Genomic DNA, 21230 nt, shown 5'->3' on the forward strand with positions numbered 1-21230 from the left:
ATAACAAGATTCTACAACTCTTTGTATAATTTGTGTTTTAGACCTCTTTAATGTCGCTCCCCGCTGCAAGTTTAAAAAAAAAAAAAAAAAGTTGACTTGAGCCCCATAGGAGCCCATTATAAGTCTAACTTTTTTGATTCAGAGAGGAGAGTGCTGCAGTGTGTCTTCTCCCTGCTCTATCCCGCAATCGATATGGGTCTGAGGACTCAGACCCGGACCGATCAAAACTTTTGACATGTCTCTTTGACATTGTAATATTGAATTTTGGGAGGGCACCACACAATAATATCAAACAGGGTGCTATAGTGCCAAAACAAATCACAATGTAATCAAAAAGAAAAAGGAAAGCACTATATATAAGCACACCTTTTTATATTAAACAAAAAATAACTTTATTAAAGCACAGAAAATTGTTAAAAACACTTAAAACCTACAAACATATAGCACAATCAATATTCTAATGTACTAACAACCCAGTCCATGGCGGTAGATATCAACCGCCTAGATCCCTGATAGGGGAAAAAGCTAGAATATACGCATGCAGATAGATATATGGGTGCAGATGAATACACAGTATAGGTATCATGTATTAATACTGCCACCTCATTCTATATGCACTTACATATTTTGCCATGTAGGCACTTGTATTACTATGCATGGGATGTAAGTGCATATAGAATGAGGTGCATTAATACATTATTGATACCTATACTGTGTATTCATCTGCACCCATATATCTATCTGCACGTGTATATTCTAGCTTTTTCCCCTATCAGGCATCTAGGTGGTTGAAATTTACTGCCATGGACTGGGTTGTTAGTACACAATAATATTGATTGTGCTATATGTTTGTATGTTTTAAGTGTTTTTAACAACTTTCTGTGCTTTAATAAAATAATTTTTGTTTAATATAAAAGGTGTGCTTATATATAGTGCTTTCCTTTTTCTTTTTGATTACAATGTCTCTTTGACTTGTCAGAAGTTTTTTTATAACGCCAGGTACACTTTATGTAAAGCCCTTTTAGGACACGTGGGAGGCAGTGCCTAATTGTCATTGTTTGGTTAAAATCACACACTACATTTTGCACACATTTTCATGTTTTTAATAACTTTACTGTGTCTAGATGTTACATTAAATCGTACCTTTTCTTTTCAAAAGATTTTTAAAAACCTGTGGGGTTTGGTTACATTTAATCTTTCAGAGTGATTTTAGTGCTGTCACTATTGCTATTGGTCCCTTAGAAGTCACCTCCATAGTGCACAGCTATTCCTCATTCTTTCTTCGGGCTAGAACTAGGCTTTGTCAGTAGTACACACACAGGACTGCCTCTCCTTTACTTCTCTGGCCAGTCACAGCACAGCATATACCCCTCTCTGCTATGCTATAACATAGTGGTAGTGCAGTGCATAAAACAGGCTGCATTGTGAATAGATGAAGCAGCAAGTGCAGGGCTGTTCAGCACCGTCCTCTTCTACACATGAATCCAGCACTTGCCTCTCGAATGTCTTTACCCAGCAATGACTACAGCAGGGGCTGAATGATAACTTCACCTGTAGAGAATACAAAGTGTTCACACCTCCCTGCTCAGATAAGGGTTATTTGCATACTCTGCATCAAATCAAGTGGTGGGCATATCTCGTGATGGAGGGGAGGTGGTCAGGCATGTTAAAATATATATGTTTTTGAGGACTAGGAGGCAGCAGCAATTTAGGTAAGCCTCCTAGTTCTTCATACTAGTTTGCAGGATATATAGTTGTGGTTTGCATGATTAATTTGTGTTTGTTTGCTTCAGGAAGAATGTTTGATGGGAATTTTGGAGTTGGTACGTAGTTGGATAACACTGAGCCCTTACCATATTGTATGGCTTAACTGCAAAGCAGCTTATGGATATGAATATCTATTCACAAACCTGAGTGAGGAATTTGGAGCAAAGGTAAATTGGAGCGCACAACTCATTACATTGAAAAAAGATAATCGGTAGTGATTTGTTACTGAGGTCCATGGATATGTCTCCTCTTTTTTTCCTTACGTACCTCCCATGTATTCTATTACATATCTTTATTTCAAGCTAAGACCAGATCAGTCTTTCACCATAAGATTAACAGATCAGAAGTGATCTTTTACTATGCTGTTTCAGGATCTCAAATGGGTTAACCAAAGATTACAACTATTAACCTTTCCATGGGATAGATGATAAATGCTGGAGCCCCCACCAATCACAATAATACTAAAATGGCAGACTAGATGGACCCAGTGAACCCCCAATCTTCTATGTTTCTATAACCCACGTTCCTTGTCCTACAAGCATGGGTTGAGCATGCAGGCTGCTGTTCTGTTCACTTACTGTTAGACTGCTGAAGATAGCAGAGCACACATAGGGGACAATAGACATACAATAGACCACTTTAAAGCGAATCTAGCAGTAACCTTGCACATGGAGTTTTTAGTTTGTGCAGACTGGGCCACTGTGCTTAATTCAGCAATGTGCTACCTCTTAAAACCCAAGGAATATTCCTCATGTGGCATCATAAGCGGACAGGGAAAGCTGTGACCTGTGGGTGCCTCCAGTAAACCAGACAAGCTAACTAGCATATCCGAATAAGTTGAATATCTCAAAAACCAGACCTCAGATTTTAAACAGCAACACATCACATTGACAATCTGCTTATACTAAAAACTCTGTACATGCAAAGGTAGCATTATATCTGCATTAATTTAAATACTAATTCAAATAATTTTTTGTTCTTTTATTTTCCTTTTTCACCCTAACTAAAAGGCATGGGTTTTATTATAAGCCACAGAAGCCAAATCATTCTGATGTATTGTCATACTTAACAAGCCCCAGAAGCCTGTTCAAAAATGTTGATAGACCTTGCAAGGCTCAATCCTCAGCCACTGCTGCCTTGTCCTGAGCTTAGTGATCATGTAAGCTCAGTACTGATCTAGTTGATCAACTTTGTTTTGCTCATAATTTAACATAATGTCCACACAACCAGATACACACCTGACTCCACTTATCTGTTCTGGTGCCAGTAAGAGGTTTGCTTGTCTTGGTTGAATGTACTTAATTTATATGTACTGTGTGTTTTTTAACAGGTTCATGTGAATAAACTAGATATGTTCAGGAATATGCCTGAGATTCTTTGCCACGTGACAACCGACAGGCGGACGCAGATACATGCATGTCGTCATCCAGTGGTAAATGCATTGAATAATTCTCTAATGATCTTAATAGCTGCTACTTGTTAGAAGTATGTTTATTTTCTTATAGATACTTTCTTTAAAAGGAAAATTTCATAAGAAAATGAAAGTTTTTGAAAATATTTATTTCAAATTTTCCATTTTATTATCCATTTAAAGTCCTGAAATATTGCAGTTTATTCTGGCTACTGAGCCTAAAAACAAGCTGGCACTGTTTTTCCGTAAAGAAAAGTTTTCAACAGTCTTCTCTGTATCATCACAAGCAGGATGACAGCCATATATAAATAAGATGGGACCAGTTTGTGATGGTCACAGTTTACCTACTTTCCCTCCCTACAACTTCTGCATAGGTCACAGTGCCTAGGAGATTGCTGTAAAGCATATCTCTGAATGCTGTGCAGAAAGCTCAGTCAATTTGACTTTCTCCAAAAATAAGACTGGGTCCTATAATATGTTCTTTTTATCTGAAACAACAGCAAGCTCTTATTCTTTTCCATAACCAATAAACACACATCATGCTTAACCCCTTAACGACATCGGGCGTACCTATACGCCCCCGCAGGGTGGGCTTTAACGCAAACGGGCGTATAGGTACGCCCGATGTTTCCCCGATCGCTGTGTGTTCACACACAGCGGTCGGGGAAGATGGCCTGCTTAAATGTATAGCAGGCCATCTCTGCTCGTCGGCACGGGGGGTGATTAACCCCTCCCGTGCCGACGATCGCTGCTATATGCTGATCAATACAGATCAGCATATAGCAGCTGAAAACAGCTTTCCGGGTCATCGGTGACCCGGTGGCCCGGAAAGCAATGGCGATTGGTGCTGTCCGAGATAGCCATAAGTGTCCCCACCAAAGATGGCGCCGATGCCACCCCCACGATCGCCGTGTTAGGCCGGCCAGTACCGGCCAGCCCATCACGGCGATCATACTGTAAAAAACAGTTTTGCCGGGTTCTGCACCCCCCAGCTAGGTAGCTGAGAGGTGCAGAACAGGTGTGTGTGGTGCAGGTGTACCATACTCACCTGATCTGGGCGTCCGGAGCGAAGATCTGCGGTCCGCCCCGTCCTCGCGTCTTCTTCGCGTCGCTTCCGGGTTCGTTCGTCCAGCGTCGGAAATCTTCGGAAACACTCTGGTCTTCGTTTTCGGCGGGCCTCGGTAATCTCCAGCAAACTTCTCTCTACTGCCCCCTAGCGGCTGATCAGTGAATATCATTCACTGATCAGTTGCTTTGGGTTAAAAAGATTTTTTTTTTTTTTTTTCCCCCAATTTTTTTTTTTTTTTTTTTACTTTTTCTGCGCCCTAACGCCGCTGAGTACTGATCAGCATCGCACGTAAGTGCGCCACTGATCAGCAACTCCTCCTTTTTGGCGTAGGAGCGTTTTTTCCCCCCTATATCCTACCGCCACTGTCTGCTGATAAGTGCTGCACGTAAGTGCGGCATTTATCAGCAGCTCCTTTCTTGGCGTAGGGATATTATTTTCTTACTGTCAAAAAAACTTAAAAAACACTACATTACACTACACTACATGAAATAAAGTTTTACAATAAACATTTACATACCCCATATACTAGTCCCCGTATAAAGATGGCCCCCAGGGTGTTTTCGGCGTCGGACGCATATGCTATTATTGCCTCCAAAACCGAAACAGCCAGTGAGAATGAATGGGGGGGATCCTTCTTTCCTCCATTCATCCTCATCATCATCATCAAGTGACGTGTCTGGGGGTAGCGTAGCGTACGCTGCCCCCCAGACACGTCTTTTCCGCCAGTACCGTCCTAATAAGAGATCACGGTATGGCGTGAAATTCTACAAACTCTGTGAGCGTACCTCAGGGTACACTTACAGATTTAGAGTACGTGCACACTGCGGAATGGCGAAGGATAACCCTTTGTGCATTCCGCAGCTGGCACCCGCCGGCGGACTGATGCAGGCGCGCGTCTCCGCCCGTGTCATAGACTCTATTCTATGCACGGGCGGATTCCGTTGTCCGTCCAAAGAATGAACACGTTCATTCTTTGGACAGAGGGCGGAATCCGCCCGTGCATAGAATGGAGTGTGACACGAGCGGAGACGCACGCCTGCATCAGTCCGCCGGCGGGTGCCAGCTGCGGAATGCACAAAGGGTTATCCTTTGCCATTCCGCAGTGTACATGTACCATTACAGTGTATGAAGGAAGGGACACCCAAATCATGCCCCCTCCCCCCCCCAATCCTCCGAGTTAGTGGGAAGGTCGTCCAGGAACTGATCTTCCCACTGCTGGGTAAAGGTCACCACCTGTACGGGGATAACATTTATACCAGCACCCCCCTCTTCTGGTCCCTCGCTGCCCGAGCTACTGTAGCTTGCGGCACAATCCAAAAATATCAGAAGCCGTAATAAAGCCCTAATATTTAGCAGCCATGGAGCGGCCCCAGTGCTTCTGGATATGAAGGACCCCGTACCGCACCAGGACAACATTTTCCAGGTGACGTCCCCCACACTGGAAAACAGGAGACCCCAGAAGAAGTGCAGAGTGTGGCGTAACAGGGGGATCAGGAAGGACACCATTTTCCAGTGTGACACCTGTCCTGATCCCCCCAGCGTTTGCATACTGGATCGCTCCAAGGCGTACCACACGTCACTGGGGTTCTACATTATCTAAATTCTGTCCCTTATTCCTATTTCAGGGGTCACGTTGATCCAGGGATTATTCTGATCGCCATTATGGAGTCAGGAAGGAATTTTTCCCTTGAGATGAGGCTACTGTCGTCTGCCTCACGAGGGTTTTTTGCCTTCCTCTGGATCAACACAGGTTGAATTTGATGGACACCTGTCATTTCCAACCTTATAAACTAATAATTGGCCTAATACCCCCAAATAAATTAGAATTGTCCCTTTTCCCCAGCTAAGTAGGTATGGCTGCCATTCCCATTAGAGGATGCCATGATGCAATTACAAAGCCTCTGTGTGGCCAGGACAGTAGAAACCCCCCACAAGTGACCCCATTCTGGAAACTACACCCCATATGGAATCTAACAAGGGGGGCAGCGGGGATATGGCCCCCTGGTGACGGCCACATTTGGGACGTGAAAATGAAAAAAATGGTATTTTTTATTTTCTCGGCACGTGTTCTACGTAAGTGCCCATCACCAGTGGGGTCCATATGCTCACTGCACCCCTTGTTGGATTCCTTATGGGGTGTAGTTTCCATAATGGGGTCACTTGTGGGGGGTTTCTACTGTTCTGGCAGCACAGGAGCTTTGTAAATGCGACATGGCCTCCATCCTCCATTCCAGCCTCTAAATGGCGCTCTGTCCCTTTGGTGGCTTGCCCTGTGCCAATATGGCACATTATGTCCACATGTGGGGTATTTTCGTACTCAGGGGAACCTACCCTACACGTTTTGTGTTCACTTTCTTTTTTAACCCCTTGTGGAAAAGGAAAAAAATCAAGGCTAGACCAACATTTAGTGTAAAAAATGTTTAATTTTTACACTAAACCATTGATCTTTTCATTTTCACAAGGGGTTAAAAGATTAAAAAAAACACTAAATGTGTAGCGCAATTTCCCCTGAGTATGGAAATACCCGACATGTGGACATAAAGCGCCATGTGGGTGCAGGGTAAGCATCCAAAGGGAAGGAGCGCCATTTGGTTTTTGAAGGCTGGATTTGGCTGGAATGGATTCCAAGGGCCTTGTTGCATTTAAAAGGCCCCTGTGTTGCCAAGACAGTTGAACCCCCCCCACAATTGACTCCATTATGGAAACTACACCCCTCAGGGAATGTAACAAGGGGTGTAGTGAGCATATGGACCCCACTGGTGACGGGCACAAATGTGTAACAATATGGCGTGAAAATTAAATATGACATTTTTTACACTATAATGTTGGTTTAGCCTTAAATTTTTCATTTTCACAAGGGGTTAAAAGAGAAAAAAACACAAAATGTGTAGAGCAATTTCCCCCTGAGTCCGTAAATACCCCACATGTGGACATAAAGCGCCGTGTGGGTGCAGGGCAAGCCTCCGAAGAGAAGGAGCGCCATTTGGATTTTGGAGGTTGGATTTGGCCAGAATGGATGTTGAACGCCATGTCGCATTTACAGAGCCCTCGTGCTGCCAAAACACTGGAAACCCCCCACAAGTGACCCCATTCTGGAAACTACACCCTCAAGGAATCTATCAAGGGGTGCAGTATCAAGGGGTGCGAAATATTATACTAGTCCCATTCACAAATGCAAAATCTTACACTGTGCAAGTCAATGTAAACAATAAAGCAAAGAGTTTCACAATAATAAGACGGCACAGTGTTACATCCAACAACGTTCCCCCTGAATCCTGTAAATCATGCAAGCCTGGTGCCTGACAGAGCCACTTGCCCAACGCTGCGTTTTGCTATTAGCCACAACCCTTGACAAAGCTATCTTAAAACTATCTTATTTATATGCCAGTCAGCCTATCACATGCAGATCTCACACATGCAGATTACATAACAATTATGCCTGGGACCAATCCTATGACCTAAAGACAAATGCAGCCCACCACACAGATGTACCACTTTAGGTGTGTATCATGCCCAAATACATAAGTGCCGCGTATTGGACATAATCCCCTCCCCTCCAGGTCTGGTCTAGTGTCCCGCGTATGCACCGGGTCACATAGATCCAATGTATATGTACAGTCACCTGACCGGCCTCTGATGACCCGATAGATTTAAAATCTTGGCTTATTCCCGCCACGCTGTGTATTAGATGGATGACTCACGCGCATATGTTCCTATCATATGATCTAAGGATAATTCCCCATACGCGCATGCCCAAATGGACTGAGATCTGGACTTAGAAAAAAATCCGGCCTGTGATTGGCTGAGCACTCAGTCAGCTGACCGGCCATCTGAAGATAGAGCGCGCGGGACCCGGGGATGAAGACCGCGCAGAGAAGAAGCCTGGACAGGTAATGTATGATGCTGCTGCTTGTCAAATAGTCGGTCGCCCGCCGCGCACCGCTATTCAACCGTAGCGATGCGCGGTGGGGAACAATGATTTTAGGTCTGGCCCTAAATGATCAGCCGATGACACGATCATCATAAACAAAAAAAGAAACAAAAGGCTAGACATAAATCAAAGAGTGCACTCCACTATATAAATGATCAAAAAATGAATTTTATTAGATTACAAAAAAACATAGAACACTACACAATACACTTAAAAACAATTAAAAGGTTCCAATCAGGAACATACAAGTTCATGGTCTGCCCACAAAATAGGTATTGGGCATCATTTACTTTTGGGGTTTCATTATCATGTTGTTGCACATTTTTTCCCTCTTATCTAGAACTTGATTAGGTCTCATTTTGTATGATATTGGTGTTTTAGGTAATAGTGTTTTTTTGCACGCAGTGCCTTGGTTCTGATTAAATAATTTTATAATATTGTTCCTAATTTTGCTTGGGTCATGTTAGCAATATTATTTGCATGCTACCCCCCGTTGGTCTGATGTCCAATACCTATTTTGTGGGCAGACCATGAACTTGTATGTTCCTGATTGGAACCTTTTAATTGTTTTTAAGTGTATTGTGTAGTGTTCTATGTTATTTTGTAATCTAATAAAATTTATTTTTTGATAATTTATATAGTGGAGTGCACTCTTTGATTTATGTCTAGCCTTTTGTTTCTTTTTTTGTTTATCATGATGGATATCTAGACATTGAGTGGCACCCAGTTTTGGTATGCACTTTTCGGTTGAGCCACCTGCTTAGTGTTTTTAGTCCATTGATGACACGATCATCGGCTGATCGTTCTCTCTATTTCAGCGAACGACAATCGGCCGAATCGGGCCAAATGGGGCCGATCCGGCCGATTGTCGTTACTGTGGAATAGGGCCCTTAGACAGCAATAATCTGTTGCCGTCACTACGTGGAAGAAAAAACAAGACAAAGTGTAAGTTTTGGCTTTCCACGTAGTGACGGCAGCAGATTGTTGTCGTGTCATCGGCTGATCATTTAGGGCCAGACCTAAAATCATCGTTCCCCACCGCGCATCGCTACGGTTGAATAGCGGTGCGCGGCGGGCGACCGATATATTTGAAAAGCAGCAGCATCATACATTACCTGTCCAGGCTTCTTCTCTGCGCGGTCTTCATCCCCGGGTCCCGCGCGCTCTATCTTCAGATGGCCGGTCAGCTGACGGAGTGCTCAGCCAATCACAGGCCGGGCCGCGAGTGTGGCCTGTTAGCTGACCGGCCATTCTGAAGATAGAGCGTGCGGGACCCGGGGATGAAGACCGAGCGGAGAAGAAGACTGGACAGGTAATGTATGATGCTGCATCCTATGTCCTTGCAGCCCTCACTCAACGATCAGGCCATGGAATAGGCCCAGTAAACAAGTGGCGATCTAGCAGATCGCCGCTCGTTTACATTGTTGATCGGGCCCTCCTCGGCCCGTGGAATAGGACCCTTTAGTCGTTTGTCTTTCAACATGTTGAAAGACAACAACAGACAACGATCAGCCAACATCGTTCATAACACAAGAAGATTATCGACGAGTATGTCCAATAATCGTTTCGTCTAATAGGGCCTTAATTGATTTTTTTTTTTTTACTATGATTGTAAGCTTTTGTAAGCAGGCCCTCACTCCTCATGTTTGGCTTGATGGTTACATGTGTATATCTAATTTTGTATATGTAGCCTCAAAATTGTAAAGTGCTGCAGAATATCTTAACGCTATATAAATACAAATTATTATTTTGTGTTTACTTTATTGCATTACTGTTGGCACTGTTAGTTGTGGGGTTTTACTATCAGATGCTTGTTTTAATCTCTAGTAGGTAAGAATTGATGTTTTATCTTGTGTGTGCATTATTACAATATATTTACTTTACCTTCCCCTTTCTGGAAGAATGAAGAATTCTCGCGAGGGAACAGACTGCCATGTGGGATGTTTTCATGTGATGGTGTGCCTCTGCGTATCATCAGTATTAAACCTTCAACCATGTGGTTTGGTGAGAGGACCAGGAAAACGAATGTCATTGTGCGGTATGTCCTATTTATTGTCCTATTGTTCCAACCTGGAATTGGGCTAAAGCAAATGGACATTGGACACTCACTGGCGCCTTTTCCCTTTTCACGAGTAACAAAGTGGACAGGTTTGGTGACACACATATCTTGAACCAATCTTTCTTGTTTGCTGGTGCTGCTATATGTTTTCCTACATATAGTCCACATGCCTATTATCTGTGTACATGATTGGTTTAGTCCTTAAATTATATTGTTTACGGATGCAGTCAAGAATATATATATTATTTTTCTTTTATTTTCAATAAATAGGTTTTATAGAATGAATGTGCTTATTTTACTTGTAGTAAATCTCGACTAGTGTGTCTGTAGGATTTGCTGACACATGCTTAATCCGCTGTGGATTTCTTTCTGCATATTAAGGCTCGGTTCACACGTTGTAACAGTGCGGCTGTATTTGCGGCTGTAATTGTGCGGCGGTATTTTTGGTGGTTCGTGTGTATGCTTGGAAGTATAGGATATGCGGCTGCACAGTGCACACTATGTCTGAATCAACGGCCCTATCGTAAACGGACCCGTAAAAAATGAACAAGACCATTGTTTGCGGCTGAACATGCGGCTGAGGATTGACAGGCGGTCCGTACGGAGTACTTCAAAAATAGCCGGCAATGATGCCGAATGCCGATGCCTCTAATAGTTAATATATTAAATTAATAAAACACAAGACACTTTCGTTGGTCAATAATTTATTTCTAACGAATCCATCATTTTGCAATTAAATATACTGTTAAAAAAAAATATATAAATAAATGTATATTTATCTATATATTTATTTTTTGACAGTATATTGAATTGCACAATGATGGATTCGTTAGAATTAAATTATTGACCAACGAAACAGAATTTATTTCCACGAAAATGTGTTTTATTCATTAAATATTAATTAGTACAGGAAGCTCTATAAGCCGTTAATTCATATTCCCGGCAATAGAGCATTCTGTACTAATCATCACTTTACTTTAAGTAAAACATCAAATGTTTCTTCTAATTATGTTATGACAATAGCATTATTAGAAGAAACATTTAGAATTATATGTGCGCTCAGCTGATTGGCTGTTCGGCTGAGCGCACATATAATGAGCCGGTCCGCAGCACAGTGACTTCATTGTGCTGCGGACCAGCGAAGAGACAACATCGGGACATCGGATGGTGAGTATAGAGCTCTCCCCACCCCCTCCCCGGCACTGCACCCCTCCCAGCAAGGAAGGGGGGGTCAGTTAACCCCTTCCTTGCTGGGATGGGTGCAGTCTGACATCAGTCTGGCCCCCAGGGGGTTAAGGGGGATGCAATACATCCTCCCTTAACCCCTTGGGGGTCAGACTGTAAGCAGCGATCTGTAAAGATGCTGCATACTGTAAGGAGCACAACACCGCTCACAATGATGGGTGTTGTGCTCCTGTTTGTGTGTTTTTTGTGTGTTTCTCCCTTTTTGTTTTTCAGATATCGGTATCCTGGGGATTACGTCGGATTCCATGGACTACGTCGATGACCAGCGGTTGTTCTTTGAATTTTTTTAATAAAATGGTCAATGAGGGGTGTGGGGGTGTTTTTATTTGAATAAAAAAATATTTTAAACTTGTGTCTTGTCTTTATTTCTTTACTTTATAGACTTAGTAGTGGAAGCCGTCTAATAGACGGAATCCATTACTAAGTTGGGGCCTAGTGTTAGCCGGTATAAAATGGCTAACACTAACCCCCTATTATTACCCCAGTACCCAATGCCACCAGGGGTACTGGGAAGAGCCGGGTGCCAGTGGTCCCGGAGCGTCAATATTGGCGCTCCTGGACCGGGCGGCAGCAGGCTGGTAAGATTTAGGCTGGGGAGGGCCTAAACCAATGGCTCTTCCCACCCTGGTGTTACCAGGCTGCTGTCGTTTGGTTTTTAACCCGGCTGGTTATAAAAATAGGGGGGACCCTATGCGGTTTTTTTTTTAAATAAATAAATAATAAAAAAACGCATAGGGTCCCCCCTATTTTTATAACCAGCCGGGTTAAAAACCAAACGACAGCAGCCTGGTAACACCAGGGTGGGAAGAGCCATTGGTTTAGGCCCTCCCCAGCCTAAATCTTACCAGCCTGCTGCCGCCCGGTCCAGGAGCGCCAATATTGACGCTCCGGGACCACTGGCACCCGGCTCTTCCCAGTACCCCTGGTGGCATTGGGTACTGGGGTAATAATAGGGGGTTAGTGTTAGCCATTTTATACCGGCTAACACTAGGCCCCAACTTAGTAATGGATTCCGTCTATTAGACGGCTTCCACTACTAAGTCTATAAAGTAAAGAAATAAAGACAAGACACAAGTTTAAAATATTTTTTATTCAAATAAAAACACCCCCACACCCCTCATTGACCATTTTATTAAAAAAATTCAAAGAACAACCGCTGGTCATAGACGTAGTCCATGGAATCCGACGTAATCCCCAGGATACCGATATCTGAAAAACAAAAAGGGAGAAACACACAAACAGGAGCACAACACCCATCATTGTGAGCGGTGTTGTGCTCCTTACAGTATGCAGCATCTTTACAGATCGCTGCTTCACCCCTTGCTGGGAGGGGTGCAGTGCCGGGGAGGGGGTGGGGAGAGCTCTATACTCACCATCCGATGTCCCGATGTGTCCTCTTCGCTGGTCCGCAGCACAATGAAGTCACTGTACTGCGGACCGGCTCATTATATGTGCGCTCAGCCGAACAGCCAATCAGCTGAGCACACATATAATTCTAAATGTTTCTTCTAATAATGCTATTGTCATAACATAATTAGAAGAAACATTTGATGTTTTCATTAAAGTAAAGTGATGATTAGTACAGAATGCTCTATTGCCGGCATATGAATTAACGGCTTATGGAGCTTCCTGTACTAATTAATATTTAATTAATAAAACACATTTTCGTTGAAATAAATACAGTTTCTTTGTTCAATAATTTAATTCTAACGAATCCATCATTGTGCAATTAAATATACTGTCAAAAAATAAATATATATATAAATATACATTTATTTATATATATATTTATTTTAACAGTATATTTAATTGCAAAATGATGGAATCGTTTACATTTAATTATTGAACAATAAAAGGGACTTTATTAGACAGAAAATGTGTTTTATTAATTCAATATATTAACCATGAGAGACATCGGCATTAGTGCAGAGGATCGCAAACCCCGGTAATAGCGATTCATGTAAACTGTGTTCCCTGCTTTCCCAGATGCATCCAGAGGTGTGTGCATCACTTTCTTAACATTTTATTTGTTATTTTTAGTTGAACCAGATTTCCAAGTAAATGACCGTATGTTTTGAGCCGCATGTCTATTTTTTCCCACGGCCGGAGTTTCACCCGCACATTTACAGCCGCATAAAAAATACAGCCGCACAGTTACAGCGTGTGAACCCAGCCTAAAACAGTATAAAGAATCAGTTCAAATCTGCAGCGTAAAATCCAAAGCAGGTTAAGTACATGTGAATGTACCCTTTAAACTAGGTTAGTTAGGAATAGCTGTACCAGAATTCTGCTGCAGTTTGGATGTGCGTTGTTGCATCTTGATCCAGATCCATTTAGTAAAACTATAACCCCTTTGTCACACACAACCTAGTTTGTCTAAAACACATAATAAATTTGTTGAAAAGCATGTAAGACAAATTGTGCTAGAAAACTGGGCCATCTTATTGATTTGAGATTGGTTTGGCAATTATAGTACATTTTGGGAACTACATGTTTTTTACAGAACACTACAAAGTCCTTGAAAGAAGAGAAAATTGGACTGTATGTATATGTTGTGTATACAGTTGTACTGTAAAGTTATACTAACCTGGGTTTGGCTGATGGTAGATGGGCACGTATGTAAGATGCATATATGTTGAGAGTAGAGTCCAATCTCGGCTGTTAGTGTGTCTGATGACAAGCTTGTCTGTTTCTAGAGACAGTCCAGTACAGTCAGTAGAGTAGAGTCAATACAGCCCTAGAATATAATAAACGCTGTAGCTCAGGATTACTCCCAGACATTAAAATGATGGTCAAAGTTTAGACATCCTGGTTAGGGGTCTATGTTTCTTACTTCTCAGTAAACCCAATGATAAATCTGTCCTGTATGAGGATATGGTGGTGGCGAATCTATGATTAGATTTATTTCTCTATGTACCAAAATCCTATTTTCAGTCTAAAGTGAGCCATTCTTCTTTTCCCATCCAGGACAGGAGACAGCTCATATCGAGCGTGCTTTTCATTCCATTCATCATTTAGCGAGGTATGTTGATAAATGGACATGCAATTTTCAGTTTATTATCCTTGGAGAAGTCCAGCGAAAATTTTTATTAAAAGTATTGTATTGCTCCCCAAAAGTTATACAAATCACCAATATACACTTATTACGGGAAATGCATATAAAGTGCATTTTCCCTGCACTTACTACTGCATCAAGACTTCACTTCCTGGATAAAATGGTGATGTCACGACCCGACTCCCAGAGCTGTGCGGGCTGTGGCTGCTGGAGAGGATGATGGCAGGGGGATGCTCAGTGTTCCTCCAGTACCCTTTGTCCCTCTGCCATCATCCTCTCCAGGGGTTAAAGGGGAACTCCAGATAAGAAAAACTTGTTTTCTATTAAAAGTTATAAAGATGTGTCTATACAATGTATTACCATATCTGTGCGGTTCTGCCACTCAGGTAGCTGATAGAACTCCAGGAAGTGAAGAAAACTGGCCTCTGTGCCAATTCACATTGTCTCCTGCTTCCACTGCTCTCCCACCTTAGGAGACAAATCTTCCATGCCTCTGTCTCACATTGTGTGTGTTTGCTAAGCACAGGCTGATGATGCAGACAGGGGGCAGGGCGTGATGTCACAGGAGGCTTCACTGGATCCCCCAATCCCCTGAGTGATCCACCATCCCTGAATGGCCAGAAGCAGGTGCAGCACTAATTTTACTGATTGTGATGGGTGGGGGACAATGATGATCAGCTGAGGGAAAGCTTTGCATTCTGGGAACTGCTCAACCAGGAAGGACAGAAACACAATACAGAACACCCCCCCAGACAAGTGGATTTTAGTAGTTTAAAAACTGGCATGGACAGGTAAGTAGTGCTAGATGCTTCTGCAGCAGTTTCATTTTTTTTAAAACCTCTAGCTGGAGTTCCCCTTTAATGACAGGCTGCAGCGGAATCGCTGCAGCCTGTCGTTAGCGGTGAGGGCCCAGCTGCTAACTGCAGCCGGCCTCCACCCGCTATGAAGCGTGCTCCACTCCGGAGTGCGCTTCATAGCTCCCTAGAGACCCAGGGTCGTCTAGTGACAGACTTCCAGGATGTACATTTACGTCTAGGGGTTAAAGACCAATACATTTTAAGATGTGGCTTTATAGTGGTGGTACAAAGAGGGGAAGAGGATTTATCAGTGCCATTCAGTCGTCTGGAAAACTTTGTGTTATGTTCAAGGGAATTCCTATCTAGGAACAAGTTCTTCCTGGGACATTCAGCCTGCTTGTAGCTGCCAGAGGTAGTCTGGAAGCTGAAAACCACTAAGCAGGTTGTTTTTCATTAAAAGTGTTCAACTCCCATTGACTTTAATGGGAGTTATGCAAACCGTAAAAAACTACATGCTAGGCTGTTGGTGTAACTCTTTGAATTGCACAAACAGTGTAACACTATCCATCAATATAACTTAAAGGGAACCAGTCAGCCCTATTGGGCTGATTTGGTTTCTTGCAACACGGTATAAAGCTCCTGTGCAGCTCGTAGCACGTATCCACCGCGGCTGCAGCAGCAGCTTTATATCGGAGAAATTTAAAGTGTAACTATAAATTAAGTAGCCAAAAATGAAATTTCTTAAATAAAAGAACCCTAAACTGCGTTGCTGAGATTTCCCCAGTTGTTTGGCTCAGATGAATAAATGAATTTTTCTTCTGGCTGACTGAAAGTGGGCGTGGCCTATCCCTCATCTCCCTGGCTGGGTCCCTCCATTCACTGATCAGCACCTTAACAGATGTATCACACACAGTGGCATTAGATAGAGCCCCAACATACAGTATCACACAAGATTAGATACAGAGCCCCAGCAGATGGTATCACACACAGTGGGATTAGATACAGAGCCCCAGCAGATGGTATCACACACAGTGGGATTAGATACAGTCATTTGCTCTCATTACACTGCAGGATAATGTCAGCCATGAAGGTGGGGCACCTGCTGCAGAAATCTGATAGTGAATGTTATATGTACTATGGAAGGACTACAAGCTGTGTTGTGCCGAGACTTGTAGTCCTCCCCTCAGTGACTCACCCATTCTCCCTCATACAGTACATTGGAGTCATGGCTGGTATGCCCCCCCTGGGTGAAGCACTGGGTACTTGCTCTTCCCCTGCGTTGCTCCTCACACAACATCCTCAGCTCTGCTTAGTCACCTCTGTGGTGAGGAGGGGAGGGGGGAGAATGTGCTGCTAGGAGGGGGGAGGAGGTTTTCTTTCTGTCTGTGTCAGGGCTGTTATCTGATGCTGCTGTCAGAGTCTGTACACACCGGATGGATTTCCAGGGAGGGGCGTATCCAGCAGGATTGCAGAAATAACACAGAAGGAGATAGAGAGCTGTCAGGACATTCAGCTTCAAGTATTTAAAAAACTGTTCATTTTAGCTTATTAATGCATATAAAACATATAAATACAAATATATATTGCAAAAATGCTTATGACCTAAGCTAACTAAAACTAAATGGTCAAAATATTTTATAGTTCTGCTTCAAGTACAATAGTCATCTTGGCGCGTCAGCGCACTCTGCAGGGATGATTGACAGGCAGAGAGGCCCGTTACTGGCGCCTCTCCCTGTCAATCATCCCTGCCGAGTGCACTGACAGGCACAGAGCAGTGACTAGACACTGGGTGGAGGAGTTGCCCAGATGACTACCTGCCTTGTGGAGGGGGATTAAACTTCATTTTCTCACTTTCCGATTAGGCTGATTGGTTCCCTTCATGGGGTTTTCCCAGATATATTATAACATTTATAGATTTCAGCATGGCTGATTTCCTTTCTATTGTGGACCTCATTGCTAATCAGCAGTGAAATCCACTGGCTTTGAATATATTTCCTTTGTTTTTTTTTGTGTGGATTCGCTGTGACTTTCATCCCTCTACATTTAAGTGTGTTAAATTCATGGTGAAAATGGATGGCATTTCTGCAGTGTGCGCTTTTTTTTTTTTTTTTTTTCCCTTCACACTACATATAGATTAGGCATTTTAAAATCTCAATCCATGTGTAATATAATGGAATTTGGGGTGCAGGATCCATGCTGCAAATCCACCTCTTCTTACTATCATTGTTATTACATTTATATTGGGTTAAAGTCTGTAAACATTCTGTCCTCCTTTTTTGATTTATAAAGCTAAATTGGTAAAATGTTTTTGTTTTTTTTTCTTTTTAGATTAAAGATTTTTTGAATTACATCAAACCTGTAAATGTGTATCCAAGTGTGATTCCAGTTGGGAAAACATTAGCATATGTTGAAGAAATGTAAGTAAAGATGTCTTTTTTTTTTTTTTTTCTTTTTTGTGAGGTCTGAAAATGTTAACATGTTATGCACTGTTGTGATTCTTAGGTGCATTTAACATGTGCCATGTATCCTGCAGCTTGAAGCCATTTTGTAGATCATATTCAGAGAGCATGGAAGTGAGGTATAGGCCACTGGGTTGCCTGAAAAGATCAAGAGACCGGCATCAGAAGGAGACAGGTGAGACTGTTCTTAGCAGTGAATGTTTGTGTGCAATGTGTACATGTTTCTATGTGAAGGGTTATCATCTCCAGTTATGTGTGAATCAGGCCTAAAATTCTGAGATGAGAGAATTTAGAGAACAGATCCCCAAACCCCATGCATATGTGCGATTTGTTGTGACTAGGGAATACTAGAGTAGTTTGCCTAGCAAAATTGAATCAGCTGCTGAGCAGATTAAGAAACGAATGCTGAGTTATGTTGCTTTGGGGAACAAAGAGGTTTTTTTTTTTTTTAGACACTTGGTCCACTGTTTAGACACTGTAAAGATTGCCTCAAGACCGTAAGTGAACATTGGTCTGCTAGATCGGTGCTTGCTTACTGAGTCTATTACACGACTCAATAATTGTGTGGTGGGCTGCACGGATGTTGTTGGCAATGACCTTGCCTTGCTGTAAAATAATAGAGACATACTTACCTGTCCAGGCTCCCCTGGTGTCCTCAAGCCTTGGTCCTGTGTTCCCGACTCAGCGGTCAACTCACAAAAACATAGTTGACCTTGTTTTTGTGTACATTTAAAGTACTGTATTTTCCTGCATATAAGACTACTTTTTAACCCAGAAAAATCTTCTCGAAAGTCAGGGATTGCCTTATACAACGGGTGTCTTTTAGGACGGGTGCTGAAAAACTTCGGAACCGGACTGGAGAATCTGTGATCGCCGCATACAGTTGGAGGAGCTAAAAAATGCCAGCATCTCCGCTATATGTGGTGACCGTATGAAGCGTAGAGCAAGCTTCAGGCGTCCAGGGTATGAAAAAAAAAGATGCAGTAGAGCGGTGCTATGCCCAGAAAAACTCATCTTTCACCTGCCTGGCCCTTGTATCCTACCAGTATTACTGATCTCACTGCTGTCTGATGTTTTTATAAATTTTATTTGGTATGTGTTGGAAGAGGGGTAGTCTTATACGATGATTATACCTGAAAAAAACTATATTTAACAGGAAAAGTTGGGGGTCGTCTTATACGCTGGAAAATATGGTCACCATTTAAGAATGGATATGGTAAACAGACTGCTAAAGCTCAGTGTGAACCTTTCACAAAATGCTGCGTGTAGCAAGTGTCCATGGTCAGTTTTAGACCACCTCTGAGTAGCAGTATAATTCTGTCTATATGTAAACTTTTTTTCTTCTGATACCTAAACTAAATTAATGTGGATAATTCTTTCTGCTTTGTAATTATTACTGTTTTACAGAAGACAGTATTGAAGGATTATTTGATGATTATCCCTTGAATCCTTTGAGGCACAAGATTCTCAGAGACGATAAATGGACATCTGAAAAGAATCTGTCTGTAAACTGGGAAGGAGATAACAGGCCCACAGCTATATCGTCTCCTACTACTACTTCTACTACTACTACAGTGCCTATTGCCACACTAGAGAATTTTCTGGAATGTGAGGAGTCTAATGGAGAAGATGATGATGACGATGAAGAGGACAAACAAGCTGAGGATCTAAAATTGGTTAAAACCACTGATAGTATTACAGATTCAAAAGCGCAATCAGAATTCACAGATCACTATGAAACAAATAAGCTACCTGAATCTTTATTACCAGCAACTACCACCATGGCAGAGAATGTTTTACCTCAATGGAATTCTTTCTTTAATTCTCACCCTCTGGAAGGAGACAGTGAACACAATCCTGAAACATCTGAAGAGGAAAGAGAGAAAAGCTCTCAGTCTCCAAAACTCTTCAGTGACTCAGATGATTCAACTCATATATCTTCTGTACATTCCTCCCAGTCAACCCACATCTCTGAACAAGGCAGCCAAGGATGGGACAGTCAGGCAGACACTGTGCTGCTGTCCTCTCAGGAACGGAGAGCTGCTGAACCACAGTATATGAACAGAGGCACTTATCTTCTCCCAGCTATCTTAGGGACTGCATTGACTGTAGATTCCAATCCAGGAGGATTACAAGGTGACACTGGTAATGAAGAAAGGAGAGGAACAAGTGAGACCAAAGAATGTAACCTTTGTGTACGAACAGGGGACCAAACCACGTTTCATACTGATGGGAGAGCAGACTCACAGAGTTCTTCTGACTTTGAGATTCCATCAACACCTGGAGCTGAGCAGCCTCACCCTGAAAAACTGCTCTCCTTGTATGAACGCCTGGCCACGGGGGATGCTATCACAGCATCTAAACTGTGAAGGGGTTGCTTTTATGGCAATAATCCACCCACCATAAAATTATTTATATATATATATATATATATATATATATATATATATATATATATATATATATATATATATATAATTTATTTTTTTTTATCCTTCCAGGTATTTATAGAATTCTCAAGGCATCATATACTTTATTTTATTATGTTGTTGTGCCTCACCACCTTATTTGTTACAGTTGTGAAATGGCCAAATTCAGAGTAATTCATGTTTGTATATGGTTTCCTGATAAAACAACATTTTACCTTTTTTCCCCAAAATATAAAGATATGGAAGAGAAGTTATCAGGTGTAACATGCTCAGGTGTAAAAAAAACAAACAAAAAAACAAAAAAAAAACAGTTGCACACAAAAAAAGTGAATCTTCAGTGCATTTATACTATTTTTATTAATTTTTAAAAAAGGAAGCTGCACAGCTGTGTTACAGTCCTGCAAAGATTTACACATCTTACCCCCTCCGGCATCATATTGATACATAATTCCAGGCGGTGAGTCATTCCATATCATTGCTTACACGTACGTGCTTCTGTGTTTCCAATACTTGTGTGAAAAAAACCCTAAAGCCAAAAGCGGAAAACCTCCATCCCAGATTTATCAAAGTGTAAAATACAAACTGGTGTGAATTGCCCCCAACAACCAATCACAGATTAGCTCTGATTTCATTAGAGCTGAAATCTGAGCTGTTGCTATGGGCATTTTACACACTAAAACCACTGTAAAATAACTATGCTGTATTTACCTCTCCTGATTTAGTATACCAGGAGTACAAGTGTAAATGTTTTAGTCATTAGTGACTAAACTGGCCTATACCCTGGATTTGGAAGTGTATGTTATGTAAAAAAAATTTAAAAAAAAGTGGTAATTGCTTTTCCTTGAGCCAATGATGGTACTTCTGGAGGGGTCCACCATCTGCTACGTTGGAAAGGAAGCGGATTAGGACTGTCTTTTATCCTCAGTTCTTCAGCAAGGGCCCAGGATCTTAGCATGCATCCTATGTGTGTATATATAAATAAATATAATTGTACAAAAAGCTAGGAAT

The 21230-nt window shown here is 42.1% G+C and overlaps 1 protein-coding gene across 2 annotated transcripts in view; it reads left to right on the forward strand.

Moving 5' to 3' along the window:
- The window catches only part of DCLRE1C (DNA cross-link repair 1C), a 34849-nt gene extending 14624 nt beyond the window's left edge, over positions 1–20225 (forward strand). For both annotated transcript variants that reach the window (XM_069978485.1, XM_069978493.1), the window contains 7 exons: positions 1794–1934; positions 3098–3199; positions 10080–10216; positions 14450–14504; positions 17663–17751; positions 17868–17968; positions 19201–20225. In XM_069978485.1, coding sequence (XP_069834586.1) covers positions 1794–1934; positions 3098–3199; positions 10080–10216; positions 14450–14504; positions 17663–17751; positions 17868–17968; positions 19201–20162 — 1587 coding nt within the window. In that variant the 3' untranslated portion in view covers positions 20163–20225. The remainder of the gene's footprint in view (positions 1–1793; positions 1935–3097; positions 3200–10079; positions 10217–14449; positions 14505–17662; positions 17752–17867; positions 17969–19200) is intronic.
- The last annotated feature ends 1005 nt before the right edge of the window (positions 20226–21230 follow it).

This window comes from Dendropsophus ebraccatus, chromosome 1 (genome assembly GCF_027789765.1).
Source record: "Dendropsophus ebraccatus isolate aDenEbr1 chromosome 1, aDenEbr1.pat, whole genome shotgun sequence".
Taxonomy (NCBI): Eukaryota; Metazoa; Chordata; class Amphibia; order Anura; family Hylidae; genus Dendropsophus; species Dendropsophus ebraccatus.